General features: G+C 41.4%; 1 protein-coding gene across 1 annotated transcript in view; it reads right to left on the reverse strand.

Annotated features, from left to right (window-relative positions):
* zc3h3 (zinc finger CCCH-type containing 3) overlaps nt 1-15,417 on the reverse strand; it is a 66,896-nt gene that overhangs the window by 14,232 nt on the left and 37,247 nt on the right. Inside the window, exons 4-8 of the mRNA XM_038715038.1 lie at nt 14,503-14,653; nt 6,772-6,935; nt 2,334-2,412; nt 1,848-2,003; nt 1,472-1,541 (exon numbers count right to left, since the gene is read on the reverse strand). Coding sequence (XP_038570966.1) covers nt 1,472-1,541; nt 1,848-2,003; nt 2,334-2,412; nt 6,772-6,935; nt 14,503-14,653 — 620 coding nt within the window. The remainder of the gene's footprint in view (nt 1-1,471; nt 1,542-1,847; nt 2,004-2,333; nt 2,413-6,771; nt 6,936-14,502; nt 14,654-15,417) is intronic.

Genomic DNA, 15,417 nt, shown 5'->3' on the forward strand with positions numbered 1-15,417 from the left:
CAGGATTCAGGATTGGGGCTCGCCTATCCACACTAGAGCCCAGATTAGGTTCGGAGGGCTGCTGCTGGGTGCATAACACTGCACCCCCCTCAAATCATCCCCACTTCTCGTGAAGACCCCCATAAAGTCCTGTTCAAGGGGTCCGCATGAAATAAGAGCGGGAGTATCCTGTGGAGGGATGGGCCAAAGGTTTGGGGGCGAGGGGGGGCTGTTAGAGAGGTGGCATTACAAACAGACAGCTGGGCTCTCAGCACTTACAGGCAGCAGTGTGACAACCAACACAGGTGCACAGCATTGTGTGTGTTTGGAGGGTGAGGCAGGGCACCTGTTCTAGGGTTGTTTGTCTCAAGAAAAAAAAAAAAAAAAACCCAACTCTCCCTTTTTGAGCGGCTACACTTTCCCCTAGACGGGCAGGAGTACAGGACAGGACCAGCTGGAGGCAAATGTGGATACAGCTAACACGTGATGTGACAGGAGTTAAAATTACAAATCTGGGCTAATACATGCAGATTATCTATTTGACTTTGGAAGCCAAGTTTTTTAAGCTACATGAAGGAACATTTTCCCTGAATCTGTGTAGTGGAAAATAATCAGATTAACATTGAGAACAATATGTTTTTTGTACATCAGTGCATATAATGTTTAATTAGTGTAAATCTAGTTAAAAGGTACTAGGTTGCTGGCTAACTGGTATGTGACTGGTTGTTGTGGCTATTTGAGTTTATTAGTTCAGAGAGTCATACTGTTTGTCATTCGATAAGCTGGGTTTTTGTTTTGCACATGTGAACACCTTTGTCAGATTGAATGTACAACAAGTATATGGTTTGTTGAACAGACCCACTCACTCAATCTGAAAATTATTTTCTGCAGCCAACATTGCAGTTGCAACATTTAAGCAACTGTTGTTTTCTGTCCACTGACTAAATATTGTGATATTAATTTCAGCCATATAACCTAGTCCTAGATTGACTGAGTTCACATTGCTACCAAGCAGAATAATGTGTGTAATCATATTTCTGAGGCGAAGATCATGTTAAACTCAGATATTTGAAATTAATAAATAAAAATCTATCATAATAAAGTTTTCCTTTTCAGCTGTGTACACTCACACAGTTACACACATTAACAAAGAAGGAGATGATGAGGGAGGAGAAAGCATGACACACCCAGATTCGGCCTGCTTGGTCAACAGATCAAATGGGTCACCCTTTGCCACAAGTTCAAACTTTAAGGCTGCTCGTTTCGCCGTAAGCCCCTCCCTGTACCCCCGTCAGGTCCAGCCTTCCTCAATCACTCCTGTGTCATGGAAACAGGAGCCGTGCCAAGAAGGCAAATATGATCCACTATGACCCAATAGTGGGTCATCTTATACCTACACACTGAGCCAAATCCTGGCCTTTGCAATGAAAACCTATAAAACACTACGTTGTCTGAAAACTAGGTCGTGTATGAGTGTGTGTGGGTCTGTTACCTTCTCCTTAGCCACCTTATGAGAGAAAGGGCATGTCCCGTCTGCCTGCTTACATGTCCCTCGCAGAAACCTGCACATAAACAACAGGAACAAGCCTGAGAATGCAGAAGCTAACAGAGCTGCGAAGGGGGATGAGAAGCTGGTTCTGGGAGTGTTGTAGCCCATAGTGACGGGCCCTTTGAAAGTTTTCTTTCATGATATCCTCAATGTACCTAAGCACAAAATCTTAGGATACCTATGTATAATGCAACTGTAGGTTTATGTTATTGCCTTGATATTGTTCCTAAAACAAGACTCGTCTTTTAACTCCTCACTGGGTGCAGTGGATTATCTATCACATATGACTAAATGGGACGTTCCTGTGTGTTTAGATTACCTGGTGCAAACGGCAACCTTGTCTGGGTCGTGGATGTAGGGGCAGCTGTTGCCACGGTTGCACTTGCCAAAGCGGTTGTAGTACATGCAGTACTGCTTCTGCTGCTTCTTCTGACGAGCGTGTCTGATTATGGCAAGGCTCCGCTGGACCGCACGGCTTGTTTACAGAAAACACAGATAAACCACAGGTACCCACAAATCAATGATACGCAACTTGTGGTAACTAAAGAGGAAAAACGGTGCCAAGATTAAAGTTTCAACTCCTGTAATTGTATCCGCCATCTGCTAATTTTAATTTAGAGAGATTACTCCTGGCTTTACAGCCCTCAGTTGTCAGTGATGAAAGGCAGTTAATATTTCGGGGCGAGAGTGCAGAGTATCATATGTAAAAGTCTTGGCTGCATTTGATTTCATGATAGTGTAGTTGTATGAAGCGAGCTGGCAGAATGAGGAGACACAAAACAGGTTGGTGGTGTAAAAAGCTCACCTGGCTAAATGACGAGTACTGGAAGGTCGGCTGAAAGCAGGATTCATGGATGGGACCTGGGCATTGCTGAAAGACCGTCCTAAATGTGGAGAAAAGGGACATATGAGCAATCTAAATGAAAATTAAAGGCATCCTGTGTTCAGTAAAATCCACATGGTTTGTTTTTCAATACTGCTTTTGAGACACAAAGGTCAAAAATGGTGTTGTTATACTTTATTACTAAAAATAGCTACATTTATAAAGCGCTTCTAGGCAAAGCGCTGTATTAGCTTCTCATTCAAGCACACACTCATACCGATGGCAGCGGTCTACAGTGCAATGCGCTTATCTGACCATTGACATGTCAACAGGAGGTGATGGGGAGGTACTTGTGGTAAAGCTGCCCTTGTGTTATCTGCTCCTACAGATGTAGTTTTTACCAAACTGTGGATTTCATAGAATTCCTAAATTCCAAATTTCCATTTTTTCCTTGATAGATTAATTTTAATAATGACTGACCTGTGTTCTTGTTTGGTTTTTTGACATAGTACAAATATATAATAAATACTGTTATTGGAGTAGCATTGGTTCACAGTAATACGCTTATTATCACTTGTTGAATCAAATATCTGTTAGGGGGTGGTTACTGAAGCATAGACTGCAAATAAGTATTATGACTATGTAGGAGTTTTTCAATATAAAAACATAACCCTGTAAACAGAATTTCGAATACATATAAGCTTCATGTGCTAATTAGCGTTCAAGAACTGACTAACATTTGTGGACTGCAAGTGTGTGCGCAGAGGAGACGGAAGTAGAAAATGAAGTATTTTAAATATAAATCAAAAATGTATACAGTTTAACAATGATTTAAGTCCTCCTAACTGACCTATGCGGTGAGATGTTACCACACTATTAAAAGCAATTAGTTTTACATGGTGATGAAGACATGGATGCATATTTGAAATGAGAGTGGAGGTCGCTTTTTTGTCAATATTTTGGTTTATTCACCATTATAAATGTACTCATCTTGTATTGTCCTGACATTTGAAACATACTTTTATAACTATTCACCTCAGATATGACAGAACTGAAAACATCTGAGTGTCTGTTTGTGCAGCCAGATGCAATAACAACCTGATATGTGCCTGGCTATTTATACTGTGGTAGTTTGACACATTGGTGCCAAAGCCAAACGTGACATCCAGCTCTGTCTGAGAACATCATAAACACTATGTACCCAATGCACTCCACAAACAGTGGAGAGTGAGAGGAGTGGAGCGCAAGGAGGTTGGGGTTACACATAGCAGTTGATCTTATTTGGACCTCTACTTTTGAAACTACAGGCTCTCATCAAGTGTGCACTTGTGTGTGCATCAAGTGTGATTTAAGCAGAGCAGAATTACAAGCCGGTGGCTCCAGACCAAGATCAAATGTGACGCTTGAAAAGGTGTGAAATCACAACTCCTGCTGGGAATACACCTGGGCCGTGTTTCTGGGGGATGCAGGAATGTGTGTGTGTTGGGATGCCGGTCACGAGTTTTACAGAGTGGAGCTCTTCAATTTCACCTGCAGGTGTAGTTGCTACAGAATGTGTATAAGAGCTAAGTGTGAAGGAGGTAGAAGCAGATCCGGGCTTTAATCTGCACCGTCCAGTTCTCCAGACCCTCCCCCTCGCTGCTCTGACAGATGACAACTTTATTATTTCAGATGGCAAATCCAGCCAGCTCCCGTAAGTCTATTAGAGAGCATGTGGACAGAGCTGCAGCCACAAACATGAATAAACACTCCTTTATCACTTCGGGGTGCACACAGACTTTACAGCCCTGTACTCGCAACCCATGTGCTGAATAGGGCTACGTATCGAACCTCTGTAGATTTTTGATACCAACTGAAATGTGTCTGTAGCACTGACTATAGAGCACTATTAAGTATGAAATGCTAGTATTAAATGACTGGTCAGATTCTTATTTCTTCACAGAACCACATTTAGACTGAAATTTTACCTATTTGAGACCATGGCTTTCTCCGATATCAACACTCATTCACTACTTACTATTCCCTATTTAGTGAGTTTTATGTAGTGGACTATATAGTGAGCTCACCCACAAAAACACTTTTGGACACTACTCCGATCATTATCTCAGGGCTGTTAATTACATCATTGCTGTCGGACAGTCGGTTGGTGGACTGTTTTTTCTATCAGCGCAATGCATGATGGTATACACGGCTTGGTTAGTAGGGGTGGGAATTCACCGGAGGCCCCACGATACGATATAATCACAATTCTTATGTCACGATACAATATTGTTTTTATTCTAAACATATTGTGATATATTGCAATTTTTCCCCAACTTCAAATTGTGCCCCCAAAGAAAAACTCTTTTTCTCGTGGACTAAAAAAGCAATTGATTTTATTATTATAGTACCAAAAAGTGAAATTCTCATGTACAATTTATATAATAAATGATCAATAGTTGACTTCCGTGTATCGATACAATATTGCCACGGAAAAATTTGTACTATGGTGTATCGATCCCCCCCACCCCTATTGGTTAATGACCATCGGTTGTACACTACCTTTCAAAATGCAGTCTTCAGCTTTTCCCCTATATGCCTTCAGAAGCTGTTGAATTGTGACCACGGCTACTAAAATTTCGCACTCATTATCAGAATCGGGTTTATTGCCAGGTACATTTTCACATATGAGGAATTTGCCTTGGTATGAATCGGTGCTTATAGTACACATAACATAAATAGTAATACAAATATATAAAAAGTAAGGAGATCAGAAAAAAGTATACAAAAAGTATAAAAAGATACAATAATACTACAATACAATGATATCAATGTGCTACAAATTTTCACTCACACATCGCTTCGCTCGGTCCGCTCCTCATTCTTCAAGTCTACGAGACAGGTGCTGTTCTAAGAGCAGCGTAACTCCATATTCGATTATCCGAGTGGCAGGAAGTGACGGTGATCGCGAGCGGAGGAAAATATTCTGGCAGTAAATGCATGGTGTTGCTTATGGTGTGGTAACTTATCAAGACCAAGAAAAGTCCGCCTGTTTCCCCAACTACTAGAAAATTGAAGCTAAGCAGAAAAGCTATACAGCAGGCTACGTCTTTTTGCTGCTATGTAACTTAACATTAGCTCAATTTATAGAAAGTAACCGGTAGCTGTGTTTTATTACCACATACTCGTCCAATGTTGAGAACATCAGGTACAAACTTAGACTAAACTGGTGTAGCCTACAGCTCCGTCCTGTAGCCTACAGACAGGATCTAATCCTAAATTAATTTTCAGTTTTCAGATGAGCCTGAAAAAGTGGTTGTTTGGAAAAGAAAGGACAGAGGTGACTGGAGGAGATGAGGTTAGTAAAGCAAATTAGTGATGCAAACTAGTCCTTTTAAGCTAATAAGGAGACATTTCTTTTTGTATTTTAAACGTGCAAATAAAATGCACCTCAGAAGGGAGGTGGTTTCTCATGTTGCCTATTTTTTACTATTACTGTCTATACAGATGAATGTCAAAAGCTGTAAACATGAAAAATCGTAGGCTATCTTTAATGATTCTGAGGTTATATTAACCTATGGAAAAACATGCTCATGGACACAAAAGCAATACTGCTGAGATATGTTGTGTTGGGGTTTTATATTCAGACATACTACGCACTACGCCCACATAAACAATTTCGCTTCACCTCCGCTGCTACAACTCCATCCTAGGGGAAACACACTGATCTGGGACACTTTGCGTGGACTATATAGGGTATAATAATTGTTAAACTATACATTCAATGTTTTATCTTGGCATGTTCATCAGCTGCTTGTGTGTAGACAACAACACGTGTTGTCTTTTGAAATAAGGATTGAAAAAAGAAAAAGTTTTGGTATCGTACCAGGTATCATATTGGCAAAAGTACCAAAAAATGTTAACAGTCTTGGATGTACAAACGTGTAATCTATGTGTGTGCAACACCCCATGTGCATTAACCAACAACAATTAATTTGATGGCCATATATTGCCAGATTCAAATTCAGTCACAATGGTTTCAACACTCCCATACACTTGTGAACTGCAACTGAAGAAATAAATAATCAAGAGAATCATTATCTTCACAGTCAGTCAGTTACATTCATCTAAAAAATGTGGGAAGTTAAAGAAAATAACTACGGCCTCTTATTTTCTGACCAAAGCACAGCCATGTCTACAGCCACTATAACAGTGACTACTACTATATGATAATACAGTCTTTCTCTATGAATCAGAGGGAATGCAAAAGTATTGCGAGATAACAAAAGAATTGGGGAAAAAAAGACCTTTTGGGAGCTCCGTACAAACTTATTGTGCAAACTCATTAACTAAATTTTCTCTTGAAGTATTTAAATGTTAAATTGCCACAACTTACGGTATTGTTAGAGTTGTTAGTGTGTCAGAGTCACCGTCAGAGTACCTGTTCGGTTGATTGACATGTTGGACCCCATGGTTCGGGACAGCTTGTTGGCCGACACCCGGTACAAGGAACCACCAATCCAGCACATGCTGCTTCCCCTCCAGTGCTGAGTGGATGACGGGTGTCTGTCGTGGGGAGCTCGCAGACGGCTCTGAAGGAAATTCCTAAGAGGAAGAGGGACAGAAAAAGAAAAACAGTCAGAGATATATAGATATATATATATATATAGATATATATATATATATATATATATATATATATACACATATACACACTGGTTTATTACAACTTTTAATAATTATAATTATCCGTTAAGCTGTGTTTACAAACAGTTTTGTAATTTTCATTAATGCCATTCTTTGAGATGGAATGAAATTATCTGCTCATCCCTTCCTCAGTTCCATCCCTCTTTTGCCTGTCTTCCCTTAAGCTCTTCCACTATATCTCCCCTCCTCACTTTATGTTTCCCATCCTCTACTACCCCCACCCCCCCTCTCCCTCCCTCCCATGTCACAGCACTCTGTTAAATTGCTCCTCTAATGGAAAGGACGGCAGTGTGGAAATGGAGAGAATTGAAAAGAGGAGAGGAGGAAATCAATGAGATAATAGGCAGGGCAGGGGGCCAGGGCAGCGAGGTTGGCCCCTACACTGGAGCGTAGAGACCACACACATACACACACACACACACGGTATCACAACACACTCCTGCTACAGTATGTACAGTACACACAATCACAGGCCTCTACACACGCTCACCATTCAGAAGTCACTCAGTACAATTGTGTATGTGTGCGGCGTCTGTATGTGCGAGCCTGCAGTGTGTATGGGGTTGCTGGGTGGTGGTGGGGAGGTGCAGGGGTTATGGCGATAAATTGCGCTGTCCTGTCACTTCTATTTGGGGCGGATTGGGGCTGGTGTGCAGGGTTCCGCTGGAGGTAATTTGCTGCCGTATTTCAGATGGGCTGGAAATGGGTTTAGAGCGAGAGTTCATGCCTCCCATTACAGAGAAAAGAGAGGGTTACCCCAAATGCACGGCGCACACAAAAAAACTGACACGGACGCCTAACACGCTGCGGCCGGCGGAGAGCTGCAGCACTGCTGCAAATAAGAAAAAAACTGAGTAAATATCAGTCATCAGCTGCGTTCACGTACACGGTATACCTGACTGCACGCCATAACTCAGCAGCACAGACACTCAGTTTCACTGATACAAGATCAGTGGCTGCCCTACACAGGGCAACTGCAGCCAGGGGAGCTGTAATGGAGGCTAATGTTGGAGCGCTGACTGCCACCCGGGGAGGCTTAAACAAGGACTGGGCGGTCTGGGGAGCCACAATGGAGGTTAATGGGGATATGACATGAACAGTTAACACAGACGGCAGTTAACCCTGACACAGGGCTGCAGTCAGGGGGGTGACTGGGGGTGTAACGCCCAGTCTGGTAAGAGGTTTTCTTAACTAGTTGCGTCCAAACCTCAGTGACTGTCATGCTGAAAGGCTTTTCTCAAGGGGTTCGTATGTTGAAAATGAGCACAATACCACCTCTTTAAAGAGGTCATATTCTGCTCATTTTCAGGTTCAAAATCTTATTTATGGGTTGTACCAGAACAGGTTTACATGGTTTTCAAAACACACCATATTTTTAGTCAAACAGCATATTGCTGCAGCCCCTCTTTTCACCCTGTGTGTTGAACGCTTCCTTTTAGCTATGGAGTGATACATCTTGTCTCTACATGATCTTTGTTGGGGGTTGCACATGCACAGTTCCTAGTTAAGGACTACTAGCCAATTAGAGGCAGAGTAGGGCGGGTCGCGAGAAGCCGGTAAACACGGCTTTGGTTCAGCTGTATATGGCCTTACCAGCTTAGTAACATGGACTGGAGCAAGAGTTTCAGAGTGGTGAGTTATTAATCTGTAACAAAAGTGTCTTTCATCCATAAAGTTTTAACTGAGCTCTGTCTCTACATCACAGTAACAACTTTGCGTCCATCGCCTCCAGGCAGGAGGATAGCTAGTGTTTGGAAGGGAGAGAGGCAGCAGGCGGACTTCTCGTCACTGTGTGCTGCAGCAGCTGAGTGTTTTTCCACCGTTGTTTTGAGGGCGTGTCGGACTAGCCGCTTGGCGAGCACAAAAAAGATATACAACTCAATAAAGGAGAGGGAAAAAGCCAAAAAGCATAACACGACCTCTTTAAAAAGGAGCGGGTGTTTTTTGTCTACAGGCTCTCCTTGGCCCGTTTCCAGTAATGGCCTTGACCTCCAGAGGGATATCTGTTATCAGAGACCCTCCAGGTCCATGTGATGCACAAATCCTCCCCTGCTGGACAACCAAATTGTTTCAGGGGGGCGAAGCACTTTCAGGGTTGAACATCGCATAGATATTGTACCCCACTGCCTTCTTTTCTGCTACAAGACCTAAGGGACACATCCACACACATCATACAAACTGCTGAAATATCTACTGCTGTACTAATCAATATTTTCCATATTAAACAATGGATAAAATGACAAAATGTAATGCAAAATTGGTCAAACATAGTGACAAACCCATGTCTCCAGTTTTTAGCCTCTTTTAGCGCATTGTTTTGGTTTTAAAGGTACATTTACTGTGTGATTCACTTACTCTTAATGTGCTTATTGGTTCTGTTCTTCAAATCAGGGCATAAGAAGCTTGATAAACCTACTCTACACAACCTGCCCAGCACCAAACGGCAGACAGACTATTATAAATTATTAGAGAATATTAAAAAGTAACTAGCGGAAAATCTAGCAGCTAATGAGCCAGATATTGTTCTCAAGAGTTGATGGAGACCAAACCAGAGCTTAAAGGAGAGAGAATATATTGAGCAAGATAGCATTAACAAATTGTAATAATATTTTAGATGTGTTTTTCCAGGTTCTTGTTGTGGAGTACAATTTCTGTACTTTATATTCATTTAGTTGTGTTGTAAAGCCATCCATCCATCGATGGAGTTGTAAAGCATAAAGACAAAGACTGGAGGTCACAGAAAAATAACTTTAACTCCCCAAAAAGAAAGGTAGAAATATGTTCAGAAAAGTAAGAAATGAAGGAGGTGGCAAGGGCATGCACAAACTCCCCTGTGAATAGTCTGCATGCGTATGCACATACGTGTGTGTGTGTGTGTGTTTATATACACACAGGCAAGTGTATGCGTGTGTGCACTGTTCTGACCATGCGATGCACAGATAAAAGGAGAGCGCGATTCAGCACTACCGGCGCTGTTGATGAATGATCCGACTTTTGTTTTAGTGACAGGGAAGAATTTGGAGGGTCGCGCGACTGCTCAGAATAATGCTGCCCTTGTCTATTTGTCTGCAACCCAAGCATTAGTAAGCTCATATTGGGAAACAGTTACCCTTGAAACCGAGCACTGCGCTAATTCCAACAGTAAGGACTGCTGCTCTTCTTTAGGCACTTAAAGGAAACCAAAGCAGTGTCATTACGCATCACGAGCCCATCAAATCCAACTTAAAAAGGGAAACGACTGTAATGAACAAAATCCTCTTTTAGGTTAGAAAATAACATTAGGAAGCGCCGCAGAGAGTATGTGTGTGTGTGAACAGCAACAGAAGAGGATCATAAGACACAACTGTAGGTGACATGTAGATGACTAATGTGATAAGTAATGAGTAAATGAATGAATCGGGGTATAAAAGGCAATGAATGGGGGAGTGAATGCGGGAAAAAGAGTAGAGAAGTGAAGAAGAGGGAGCGCTGCTTCACTTTATTGCCCAGTCTCTTACATCCTGTACTGATCGATACTGAAGCACTAAAGGAGATGAGCGCCTGGACAGAGTGTGTGCGTGTGTCTATGTGTGTGTGTAGATGTATACACTCAGAAATAGTTAATACTTATTTGGGTCCTGCTATATTAGAGGCTTTAACATTTATGTCAGACATAAGTTAAACAGAGATAGATGCAAGTAGAACCCAATTATTAGGATTATTTTTTAAAAATATATTTATAATATATGGCTTTTATTTATATATAGTATATAAAATTATTAAAGAGAAAGAGAAAATAAAGAAATAACAGCAACAGAACAAACGCATGGATTTAGAAAATTAAAAAAAGGAGAGTGGAGAGAAAAATAGGAGGGTGTGAGCGAGATGAAGGGAGGGTTGGGCTGTAATTTATCCTCCAGTGTGCATGCTTTACGGCTTTCTTAATTCAACTCCTGCTACTATTAATGGAGTTAATGTTGAGATTATATCTATTTTCTGGTGGCGGGGGTTGAAATACTGCAGCTGATTCTCCCGCCCCTTCAAACTGCCGCCCAGCACTAAATCACCCTGCACACTCGTTATGGCTGAAAACAGGTAAGAGCACGGCATGTTGGGTAAGGGGGAAGCTCTCTTCGTGCCTTCCCGGGTGCCCGGGAGTAGGAAAGGTCTGGGACTAGCTGTTGGAAAGGGTTTAGACAGTGAAATTAGTAAGTGTAGTGTGAAAATGTACATTTAATTTAGTTGTATCAAATCTTTAACTTTAAAATTTTGTTCGAAAAGGCGCTGTTCAAATTGCCTGTCCTAATCAGACATGTATGGTGTCCATTGGTGTGTAGAGAATGTTAAGGCCCTGTGTGCTCAAGCTTTGCCCTGAAGAGGGGTTTTGGATTAGTACTCCATTCACCTGCAACTAAAAAAAAGGTCTATTCAATAGTTACTAGACAAACAAAAAACAAAACAACTGATGCAACATAACAGGATCTCTTCTGATTTCTATAGTAAGAAAAAAAAGCTTAGTGAAGATCTCAAGACTGTCTCAAAACATCTATAAATGTTTTAAATCTTTATCATGTGTAGTCAGGTCTGGAATAATTATTAATTAAACAAATGAATTATGTTTACTTAAAAATTACTTAATGACTTATTGAGGTTTCTGTTTTACACGAGGCAAGACTTTCTCCTGATTTAAGGCATGGCAGTGGAACAGTTCATCGTGCCAGACACCAATCAGCATATTTTAAATATAACCTTACATATATTTGCCATTTTGTGATATATGTTAAATAGTTGTGTGACGATACGCTCAGCTCACGAGACAAGACGATGTTTTATTACTATTTTTAAGAAATCTTCAATGACAAAATGCAAGTGCATTTGGAAATGTTGCTTACATTTTGTTCGTGTCTTTCCTGTCATTCTGTTGCTATTTATTGTTTCCACCGGGTACCCAAAATGCTGCCATACCAACAATTTAGAAGTGGTGGGGGCATCTTCTGGGCTAACATCACCCTCACGCTCAATCACGCTGACATTAGTGAGGCAGCTTTTCACCTTGACGAGAAAGATCTAGTTGCACGAGATCTCGTCACACCCCTAATGTTAATATGCAAAGAAAATATTCATATCAGTATCATGATATTGGCTGAAGCCATATCTCCAAGTTTTCCCGCCCTGTGTGGGTGTCCACACAAAGGATTTCTTTCTCTAATGAATGACTATCTAAATAAGTTGACTGAATGAAGAAATTAAAAAAGGATAAAAATGCCCACCAGAGCAGGATAAAAATGCCCACCAGAGCATCTGAGTTGACTTTAATCATCTTAAAAGCTTGATTTCTACTTTCAACACTCTAACAATGTTAGATAGAATCCATACAGGCTACCTGGCTTGAAGACATTAGGAAACCTCTGAGTCACTTTGCAAAGCTGGCCCTGGGATTTAGCTTTTTAGATGCATTGCCCTGAGTGAGTGGTTCAGCTATGAGCAGGCACAGAGATAAGAGCAGAGAACGTATGAGGACAGGGATCAGTGGGTCTGATAGGCCAAAGATGAAGAGCAGCACTCAGTAGTTAAGAGCAGAGAATATGAGCTCATGCTCCACTCAATAGCTTCAAACTGATAAAAGTGGAGGGTCTTTGGAGTTAAACAGACAGATAAGCATGAGAAAGGAGCGCATGGGCGATTGAGGAAAGGGGGGTTGATCCACTATCCCTGGGGACCCGACCTGTCCCCCTCCCTCCCTATCTCTTTCCTCACTTCTACACACTTGGTGATATTTCACAAGATGTCACAGGGCTCAAATTGAAAATCCCTTGATGAATCAATATTTACTGCAGCAGCTAAATGAATAGTAATAAGTCACCAGAGGCTGAGCCCAGCCACAGTCCAGGCCCCTCTGTCTCACCCAATCTGGATTACACAAATGAACTTCCCGTCACCAACACATGCACGCAAAACACAAATATGCTAAAAAATGCTTTAGTTATACTGGGCTACCCAAATGTACCCAACCAAAAGACAACTTAAAGAGTACTTCCTTTTTTTCTACACTCAACACTGCAGATAAACTCATTATTATATGCTCAGTTGGAATTTTGCTTGTGGTGCTTACGATTCGATTTTATTTAGATTTCTGGGTGTCACGATAGAGAAGGGGGGGCATCGTTTTCAGGCTCTTACTCCAGTGCCTGGTGTGCCAAACCATGAGAAATATTTCAAGTCCACTGAACGAAATATGAAACATGAGTCGCAGTTCAGCTAACTGCCCTTGAAGATCAATGTCTGACCGAACACAAAAAGCAGAGAAAATTTTTATTTTTATTTGAGTTAAAAGTTCAACGGTCCTTACTCTGTAATGAATCTTTCAAACTTTCAACCCTGTGTAGTGTGGTGCGTCTGTGTCAGTTTCCTGCAAGAGCACCCTGTTAATTCTCTACACATTAGCAGATCATCAAAACCAACCACAACAACCTGTTCAGACCCTTCAGGGGGAAAAAAGGTCACCACCACTTGGTTAATAAACGTCATTGTAGTGTGTTTTCCGTAGTGATAAAGCCATGAATAAGGCATTAACTTAATGTCAGTAACCCAATTATGACCTCCTCATAAACATTAATTAACTCTCTCTAGCCTCAGATTTGACCTCACCACCACAAGCAGTCATATTACACAAAACATATCTTCTCAGCTCTGCACATTACAGACCTAAATATGTATATTTTTAGCACAAGTCAGTCATATTTTAATATTCCAGATTGCTTTATTTATAGACTGATGCTGAAATGATTTGTCGATTGATAGTTCATCACAGAAAACTAACTAATCATTTCAGTCATTAAGCAAAAGGCTGAGCATTATCTGGTTCCAGCTTTTCAAATGTTCTATATCATTGTAAAGCGAATTTATTTAGATTATCCGTTAACTGTCACACTAAACAAGCAATCTGAAGATCTCTATTTTGGCTTTTGGAAATTGCGACGGACTATTCACTAATTCATTACAATTTAAAGAGCACATTTAGAGATTAACCATTAATGAAATTCATCATTAGTTGCAGCCCTGTTACTCACTGGTCGATGAAACCTCAAGTGAAAATGTGAGAATGATAGAGAAATGAGTGCTGAGACAGAGGGGACAAAAGTTAGATAAATGGAGGGGCAGGGGGGAGAAGAGATGGAAGATGTACCGACATTAAGAAAACGACGCACCCACCCTTCCTCTCTCTTTGTATCTGCCCTGGGTGTGAAGCGTTCCCTGCTGGTGTAAATTAATGTGAGGAGCACAGTGGTGTTTAATGGTTTATTCTCTGGGTTATCTACGGTTTAAAAATGAGCACCATAAATTTCCAACCTCTTCTACTCATGCTGCGCGTGACGGTGACATAAAAGAAAGGGCGCTGCTCTGTACTGAGGGATATTACCCGATGAGACACATTTAACCCAGACCTGCCGAGGTGTGTGTATTTGTCTTTGTTAAAGTGGATTACCTGGCAGACTGGATCCTCTTGGCTCTCCAAGAGAGGGCGGGGTTGTAGTGGAGAGTGTTTGTGGCGCTCGTGCCCGGGCGGGTCACCATCTTGTAGCGTGACCTGAACACCCGCTGAGAGGTGGGGCTGCGATGGGAGGAGGAGGCGGTACCTGTGGACAGCGAAACTGACAGATCAGTATGAACATCTGCACATGAACGTCTGATCACACACAGATACAGAAGCAACTGTTACACATACAGCCTGTCTGTGAACAAATCTACATACAAACATACATTTTCTGCATTTTAATGTATAAAACTAAGCACACACACCAACACACACCAACACACACACCAACACACACACACACGTGTTTGTCTGAGGACTCTGGCAGGTGTGCTCTTTAATAAGCTTCACATATAAAAATGAGAGGGAATAACAAAGGCAGAATTTTTATGAGCCTAATAAATCAAATCCTCTGTCTCTTTCCTCACTGCCTTCATCCCTCCTGCCTGGTCTCCCTCCCTCCTTCTCACTTTAAGTCTCATTCGTTATATCATTTTACAGATCCATCAGACAAGAGGCGTAAGAGTAGAGAGAAAAAAAAAAAAGAGGACTAAGTGTTTTTATTTATTTATTTATTTGACTGTGTATCCATCATGTTGTTTTATGATGGTCTATGCCGGCTGACTTACTTGCACAAAGACTAGAATTTGCATTGCGGGTCGTGGTTCACATCAGTTTACAAAGATCAAAGACTACACGGGCGAGGAGTCACTCTGCTTACGTCAGAGATGTTGGAACATTGTGAATAGCTGTTTGGAGGTTTGTGGCAAATACAACTCTGTGAGATCAAATGAAAAACAAATCCTGATCTGGGATCACAGACGCATCGCTAAAAGAAATCCAACATGGCAAAAAACACGAGCAGTC

Source organism: Micropterus salmoides, unplaced genomic scaffold (assembly GCF_014851395.1).
Source record: "Micropterus salmoides isolate LMB-PRFRI ecotype aquatic unplaced genomic scaffold, ASM1485139v1 Ms_hic_scaffold_13, whole genome shotgun sequence".
Taxonomy (NCBI): Eukaryota; Metazoa; Chordata; class Actinopteri; order Centrarchiformes; family Centrarchidae; genus Micropterus; species Micropterus salmoides.